The 8,277-nt window shown below is 43.1% G+C and overlaps 1 protein-coding gene across 1 annotated transcript; it reads left to right on the top strand.

The window, feature by feature from the left end:
• The first annotated feature begins 809 nt into the window (after nt 1-809).
• MRPS33 (mitochondrial ribosomal protein S33) lies at nt 810-5,541 on the top strand. The gene is made up of 3 exons (XM_051784778.1): nt 810-937; nt 3,260-3,523; nt 5,184-5,541. The coding sequence occupies exons 2-3, from the start codon at nt 3,309-3,311 to the stop codon at nt 5,287-5,289; spliced, it is 321 nt and encodes a 106-aa protein (XP_051640738.1). The 5' UTR covers nt 810-937; nt 3,260-3,308; the 3' UTR covers nt 5,290-5,541.
• Nucleotides 5,542-8,277: the final 2,736 nt, after the last annotated feature.

Genomic DNA, 8,277 nt, shown 5'->3' with positions numbered 1-8,277 from the left:
AAAACTAGATTTTGACAACAGTTGTCCCATTTCACAGTCTGGTCAAGGCTGTGAGTGAAGACACCTGGCTTTCAGCTCTTTGTGTAAACTCATACCTTTTCCTAAGAGTAAAACCAACTTGTTTTTGTTATATTAACCCAGGCAGACATTCTCACCGAGCAAGACTGCTGACTGTGTGGACATCTTTTCACACCAACCTTCACTGGCAAAAGGAAAGAATAAGATTGTATGTAGTAGCAAAAGGAAAGAATAAGGTTCTATGTAGATTTGTCATCAGCGTCTAATGAGAATATCTGCTAATTTCACGATTAGATTTAAGCATATAACTCCGAAGGTGCTTATAACAGGAAAAAGGAAAAGAGAGGAAGGCACAACGAAAACGTTCCTGACGATATTTGCAGATGCCTGTTAACACAGGAGAGCGTAACTCTCTTAAGGGGTGATAGTTTGGGTTGTCCTGTGCGGAGCCAGGAGTTGGACTGGATGGTCCTTGTGGGTCTCTTCCAACTCAGGATAGTCTATGATTCTATGACGACGGGTGCGACACCTGACAAGCCGTCACTCATTGCGGGGAAGGAGGAGACAGGTCCGCCCCTGCAGGCGGGACCGGGGCGGGGACGATCCCGCCTCTCCCCGCTCGTCACCCGCCAGCGCCGCACTCCGGCATCACCGACCGCCCCCTCGGCATCACCGACCGCCCCCCCGGCATCACCGACCGCCCCTCGGCATCACCGACCGCCCCCTCGGCATCACCGACCGCCCCTCGGCATCACCGACCGCCCCCTCGGCATCACCGACCGCCCCCTCGGCATCACCGACCGCCCCTCCGGCATCACCGACCGCCCCTCGGCATCACCGACCGCCCCCTCGGCATCACCGACCGCCCCCTCGGCATCATCGCTCCGCGCCGGCCGCGGGTCCGCCCGGGCGCTGCCGGGTGAGCGGGACCAGGGCCGGGGAAGGGGGAAATGGGCCCCGGGTAGAGCGGGGTTGTGCCCCCGGGAGCTGCCCTGCCGGAGGGAAGCGGGGCCGGCTCGGGCTGGAGGATGCGCCGCGCCTGCCTCCGGTGACCTCCGTGCCCCGGGGCGGCCTCTCTTCCCGGTGTGCTCGTGGTTAAAATCAGGAGTCACTCTGAAAACGGAAAGTTTTCCTCCTGTGTTCCGAGTGAGAAGGAAGCTGTGTGAGACAAGCTGGTGGACTGGGAAATACAAACAAACAGCTTAGGGCGGGAAAGCTTGCTTTGAGTGGGAGTAAGGAGCGGGGAGGAGGTGGAGCGGCAGCGCTGGAGGCTGGTTTTGGTTTTGGTTTTCGTTTAGGTGTGTTAATTACCAGTGGGCGATCCTGAAAATGTCCTCGCTGGAAGTGGCAGTAACAAAACTGTTCTGTCACATCTCACAGAATCAGAAATCGCCCTAAACCAGGCTTTGGATGGCTTTGGCTCTTGAGAGTTTGTAGTCTTTGCCTTTCTTCTCTCTCAAACATTCTTAGTCTGGTGAGGATTAGTGGAGGTCTCTAGCGTTGGCTTGGGCTGTTTAGATTCCTTTAGCGATTCTAAAATGAAAATCAGATTCATCAGACCACAGGTTTGCATCGTTTAGGAGCTAAAGGTGCTTTCATTTTAAAGCTGCAGTAAGAAGAGATTAAGCAAGCTTTGTTGTTTGACTTGAGTCTGTTGATACTTTCAGAGTGATGTGATGAAGATTTTGGGGAAAAATTTGTTGCTTTGTCTCTGAATGTAGGAATTAGGTTTGGCTGTTCTGAAGTGGATGGCTTAGCACAACTTCTTGATCATTGCCCCACATAATAGATGCTCAGGTGGAAGTGCTGCCCTGCAGTCACTGAAGAGCTTCTGCCTTCTCACACTAGGCCTGCTGCCTTGGCTTGAGGTCTCTGATACTTAGCCTTCCTTTTTTGTTAATTTTTCCATTTCTCTCTCAGACTCAGGTTACTTGTAATTACGTGCTTCTTTTTATAGAACTCTACTCACAGGAGTAAATCAAAGCAGACAGTTGTACATCAGGTCCTGCAGTGGGCAAATGTATGTAAGTGAGGTTATGAATACTTCTAATTTGCATTATTAAACAACAGGCTCCATGTAATCATGCTGAAATGGACTTAGCACTGTCCTTCTGATTACTCTTATCCATGCTCTTTAATTTTCTACACTCATCTGGAATCAGCTGCGCAATACTTAAAACGAGAATTTTAAACTTTAACCTCACTGTAGTGCACTTAAACCTCACTTTATGTCTCTGGAGACTTATGTCATCACTTATTCAAAAAAGGCACAGTACAGGCCACATACAGCTTAAAATGCAGAATTATGGGATTCCCATTCTTGTCTATTACAACCCATTTTGCAAAGGAAGAGTAAAGATGTAAAGAAGTGGAAAAGTGGGGAGGATTAGAAAAGCTGAGAGAAAACCCTTCTTCATGCTCCTTTAAGAGTGTGGATGTTGTCTCTGGTGGCCTGATAACAATGGTTTTGTCTTCAAGGCAGAGGTCTTTAGGAGGGAGATGGCTAAAAGAGAATGGGAAGCTGCTGATGGATTTTCTTGGAAAAAAGAATCTAGCACAGGGAAGTTTTTTTCCTCTCAAAAAGAATGGCTATTGTGGGAGACTAAAAAGAGAATGAAGAAAAAGGTGACATAGATGATTAAGGGAAGAGAATTGAGATGGGAAGGATCTGTGTGATTCATATAGAGAAACATGATTTATTTATTTTTACAGTTGGTTGGCCATTCTTGTTAGACAGATTATAACAGTGTTTTAATTTGGGTGAGAAATTTTCATGAGCAAAACTTCCAGATTGCTTCCTCAATATGTTCAAATGGTGTCTTACCTGGTGCTTGTGCAGAAGTCAGCAGTATTGCAGCAGGTGCTATTTTTGGCAGAACTCACACTGTAATTGTTCCTGTGATGGGAGTTTAAAGGTAGTCTTGAGCAAGCCGAGTGGCATCTGCTAATAAATTAGCCATGGTAAATTGTGCTTCAGTGAAGGTACTTTTATAGCCAGTATTGCTCTCTATAGACAGCAACAGTGTAGTGTCCTAGTTAGGCTGGTAATTGTACCTGAATTGGTGTTGATGTTCTGTGTGTACAAAACTGTGTACTAAGGATTAGACTGATTTCATGCAAGGAAGGTGAGACTTCAAACGTGATCAGTGTACGACGCGTTGTTTCATCTGCCTTAATTCTGGGATAGCCTGTGATGCTCAACCATCTTAGAGTTGTGGCTCTCTTGTGTTTCCTTTTGCAGGAAAGTCCATCTGTCTGTCTGTCCATGTGTGCCCACTCTTCCTTGAGACATGTCCAGCGTTTCCAGTTACGCCCTCCGAATGGCCCGGCTGAGTGCTCAGATATTCGGAGATGTTGTCAGGCCGACTGACTCAAAATCTATGAAGGTGGTGAAGTTGTTCAGTGAGCAGCCCTTGGCCAAGAGGAAGGAGGTGTACAGCTGGTACCCTCCTCACAACACCTACTACGCCCTCATGAAGAAACTCCGCTACTTTGGTCTCTACAGGTACTCTCTGGGCATATAGGGTTGGGAGCAGGACTGGAGATGGGAAAGGGGTGGGTGTGAGTCCACTTACAGTCGTTTTCCTCAAGGGAAAGAGGAAGAAGTTTTAGTTCTGAATATGGTGCATATGCAAATGCACACTTGATTGTTGCACTGAGGGCAAGGAGCATAAAATAAGTGACTGTTGTCTAACTTTTGCCATAATTGGAACCTTTTGTGAAAAAGGGAAGGGAAGAGAGCTTTCTCATAGACAGGAGGTGGGGCTGTAGTTCTGAATATGGCAAATGCATGTGCTACAAAGAGGTGATGTTAATGCCAAAATTGCCCTGAGTCAGTCTTATGATGTATTTCTCAATCATTCAACAGCTAATAAGGGAAATGTAGAAGAGAAGGAAAGTCTATGTTAGGCCAGAGGGCCTTTTCATCCTTTAAAATAAATGAGGTTAAATTAAATTCAAATGTCGTTTAAATAGCCTTGTTAATTCCAGCTTCATCCAAACCAGTTGTCTAATTTCCACGTGAATTTCTAGCAGAAAAAATTTGCACTACTAAAGAACATCATCAGGAGTCAAATGCATTTCTTTCACTTCAATCAGGTAGCACTAAAGAAATCCTTTAAAAAAGGGAGGCTGCCAACCCTATGAGGTCAAACTAGATTAATTTCTCTTGGTAGGATCACAGTACGAGCCGTCAAGGATTGTGTCCAGGATGCTCTTAGTTTAGGTGGGTGTGCAAACATTTTCTAGAGTAGATGTTTGCTTACACAGAAAGCCCCAATGACATGTCCATGTTCCTTACTCTTCCCCTGTTAATCTCAAGTTCCTTCTCTAGTTGCTCTGTATACAGAGAGCTTGTGGAGGGTCAGGCTTGCAGCTCAGAAATATGTAATGAAGAGTCACAGACTAACAGGGCCTGATAATAAATCACAAGCTTTTTGGTACTATTTAGAGAAGTTGTGTAGAAAAATAGCAGTACAGCAACCTTAGGCCAAGTAGGATGCAGTTATGGCTTTTGAAAATTGCTTTGCACTGAAAAATACAGGGACAGAGATTAATCAAATTTATTAGATCATTATTGAGGATTAATTATCTCTACCAACCCCTTCATCCTCCTTCCTATTTTATTCTCCTGTTAAGATTCTACCACTACTCATGCTTTCTTCATAACTCATTCTTGAAGTCTCCTGAGAGCAGTGTCATGGGCTGTAATTACTGCTAAGCATGCCCCTGTTTCCTTAGAAGCTAATGACCTGAACTTAGTATCTAGCACAGGAACACAATGTGCTATTGCCAGACTGCTGGGCCAGATGAGAAGGGGGGAATCTCATTCTTGTCTCTTGCTGATTTTTAAATTTTACTGCTCATTTAAGCACAGTGGATCAATAAATGCAATTGAAATAATACAAATATGCACACACCATTTTTTTGCTGAAAAGGGCGACCTTGTTAGTTCTGAAAGTACCAGAGGAAATCTCTTGTTATTTTTCAGTGATACTGTAGCAGTAATAAGGAATACATTGCAGTGAGTTTCAGTATGGACTTCATGGTTAAAAAAAAGGGTTTTTTTCATTATCACATACTTCAAAGGACCTTTCACATCTCAGTATTCCAAGAAACAGAGTAAACTTTTTTCCCTTCCCTTCATCCCTTTCCTCCTGATCTAGGGATGAGCATCAAGACTTTAAGGAGGAGATGAGGCGATTGAAAAAGCTCCGTGGGAAGGAAAAACCAAAGAAGGGGGAAGGAAAGAGAGCTCTCAAGAAGAAATAGTTCTATTTGAACAATATCATTATCTACTCTGGAAATGCTGGAGAACAGCTGGACAGGGTTTGGCATGTCAACTGCGTGTGGGGCACAAGAAACACACTGTGAAATAGTGGACTCCACCCTGGAAATGCAGTTGGGTCTTTGAAGTTTTATTGGGTTTGAATTTCTGTGCTTTAAATATACTGTATATTGTAGCACATTATTTTGTCAGAGCCCTCTCTTACCCAAGTAATAAAAACAGTAATTAAAAAAAAAGTGCTCAGTGTTTTTCTTGACACCACCTGTAGCTGTTTCAGGTTTTCTTGATCTGGAAATCTGTTTGCTTCTCATTGTCTGTTTTACTTTCTTGTATTAGTATCAACACTGTGGCCACAAAAAAATAAGTATTCCTGCTTCTACTGCTCCTTGTCAAACTTGCCTGTTTTAATGAGTTTCACTTCAGGTAGCTTTAGCTATTTTTTTTTTTTAAGTTGCTGTTAGTTTGTTATTCTGCATTTTTCACTGGGCAATACTTCCCACTCCATTGCCTGCCCACAGCATTTACATTGTTTCCTGAACAATTAGCTGCTGCAACAGAAGAGGCTGAAATATTAAGTAATAATTAAATAACTAAATCCATAAATAATGGAATTATTACATGCAATAATGAAATTTAAAATAATTTTATTACAGGAAACTTACTCTGATTGCCTGGAAGACATGCATGAAATACTACCTAAGATGATGAACACTTTCATTAGCATTCACTATGGGGTTTTATCCCAAGGCTTCTTCAGTGTTGCTAATATTAATGATTGTATACATCTACGATTCTTACCTGTCAGCCCCTGTCAGGGAATAGAAAGTACAGAATGCAGCTGTGCTGCTCTGCCTGGCCATGTGTGCATCTTGCCTGTGTGTGCCCTGAAAGAGCATCTTTTAATTTTTCAGATGACATAAGTGTAGAGGAACATCCTAGAGGCAGTAAAGGAGAGCTATGGAAGATGTAGAGTGACTGAAGCAGAAAGTTGGAGCACAGTTGCTTGGTTTTGTGTACAGAGGCATTCTGAAGTAGGGCTCAGTACTAAACCTACTGACATTTCTAAACCAAATAGTTTAATTTGTTTAGTTGTTCAAATTTAAGTGTATTTGAAGGTATCTGAGCATTGAAATTGGTGGATCTATATAAATTTGTAATAGCTCAACTTCACCAAGGTTATTAATGGAAGTGCTGATTCTGCTAAAGGTGTTTCTGATCAGCTGTGTAGTTCTTGTTCCATATTCTTACTGAGTGTTACCTGCTTTTCCAGGCTTTAAGACATGCTGATTTTAGGAAATTTGAAGTGTTGTGGAAGAAGCACCTGAGTTCTTACTAGTCAACAAAATGCTATAGAAGTTAATACAAAATATGTATCTGCTCTGTACTGTAGTGGTGAGTTCCTCTCTTATTCTAATATAAAATCCTTTTGGTAACTTGGAACTTTTGCTCAGCTCTAATGGGCTTGTGGCATTTCAGTACAACAGTGTTGTCTGTGGGTTGTGACCTGTCTGGTAGTGAAGTATCCAGAGCCTGTGCTGGGCCCTCTGAGAAGTCCTTGGTTCGTGGGACATGTGCATGCAGCTGAGGGGAAGCTGTCTGGTTCCCTTGAATTTCCCTTCAGAAAGAAGAGCAGCATGGAGGCACTTACTAGGTAGGAAAGGGAATTATCCAAGTAGAAAGGTTGCTACTGCCTGACACTCTTTCTCACTATAGGTGTGAGGGGTGAAGTTGCTTATTTGCCTGTTTTGATGGAGAGAAATACCAGTTCTGAACCTCTTCAGCAGACCTACTGCAGCAGCTCTGCACAGCTCTTGATGTCCTCTAAAATTAACTCCCAGATCAATAGAAATGTTTTCCCTGCTGTTTAACTCTGATGAAAAATCAACAGCATCTCTTCTGTTCCTGTGAAACACTTGAAGCTCTCATGCTATAAACATGCAAGAGACCAAAAGCGGTGCGTGCATCAAAAAGGGAATTATGGTTCTACTCTGGTAAAGTATGCATGGTCTTAAGCTTTGTGTATGGAGGGAGACCTGGTTCTGAGTATACATGTAACAATATATAAAGTACTTAGTGTGATTGGCCGTGGCTGTGCTTTGGAATCCACATTTAGCCTACTAAAGGACTGAGCATCTACTGGGAGCAGTCAGTGTTACTGGTATTATGTACCTTAGTGTGTCATCTTGCTGGACACAGATATGGACTCAGCAGTGTAATATTAGATAATTAGGCTTGGGAAGTGGATCTGTTCTTCCTTGCTTACTCCAAGCCACCCAGCTATTACGGATATCATGAACAGGAAAGTGAACCGCTTGCTTGAGTACTCAGCTATAATGATCCCACTTTCTCTGCAACTTGCCAGAGCAAACCTGCTCTGGAGTCAAAGCATTGCTCTGGGAACATACTTTGGGAAGTTATTTACCACAGCATATCCAAAAAGGGAGAGAAAGTGCCTGTGAAGTAAGCAGATGTGAAACAAATGGACTGGATTGTTGATTTTCATCTTTTCTCTGCAGTTTTACAAAAGCAAAGTGGATGGAGTAAAAGAAAAACACAACCTTTCTGGAAGAGTAGTATAAGTACAAGAGAGGTTCCCCTGCCTAATTTTTCATATCTTTTTTCTGTAGTACTCATCTGCTAGCACTTGGTGTTCTCAAAAATGGCTGTTTTCCCTTGCCTGAGACTTCACCATAAAATAACAATGACTCAGCCACTATTGGAGTATATCCTAGTGTTGGGATAATCCATTGCTTGCTGGGAGCATTAGCATAACTATTTTATTCCAGAAAATACAGCCTTCTCCTCTCCATAGCTGGGATAGAAATAGGCACTTTCCTGCCTCCTTTCTAATCTGTGCTCTGTCATTTAGGAATAGACATTGCCTGACAAAGACTACTTTTTGTGCATTAAAATCAGAGTCTAGATAAATTAGGAGTCAGTCCTGACACATCACACCAGGGATTAACCAGGTA

This window comes from Manacus candei, unplaced genomic scaffold (genome assembly GCF_025592945.1).
Source record: "Manacus candei isolate 608988 ecotype Guabito, Panama unplaced genomic scaffold, ASM2559294v1 h1tg000018l, whole genome shotgun sequence".
Lineage (NCBI taxonomy): Eukaryota > Metazoa > Chordata > Aves > Passeriformes > Pipridae > Manacus > Manacus candei.
The sequence above is the reverse complement of the archived record's forward strand: the minus strand, read 5'-3'. Positions and strand labels throughout refer to the sequence as shown.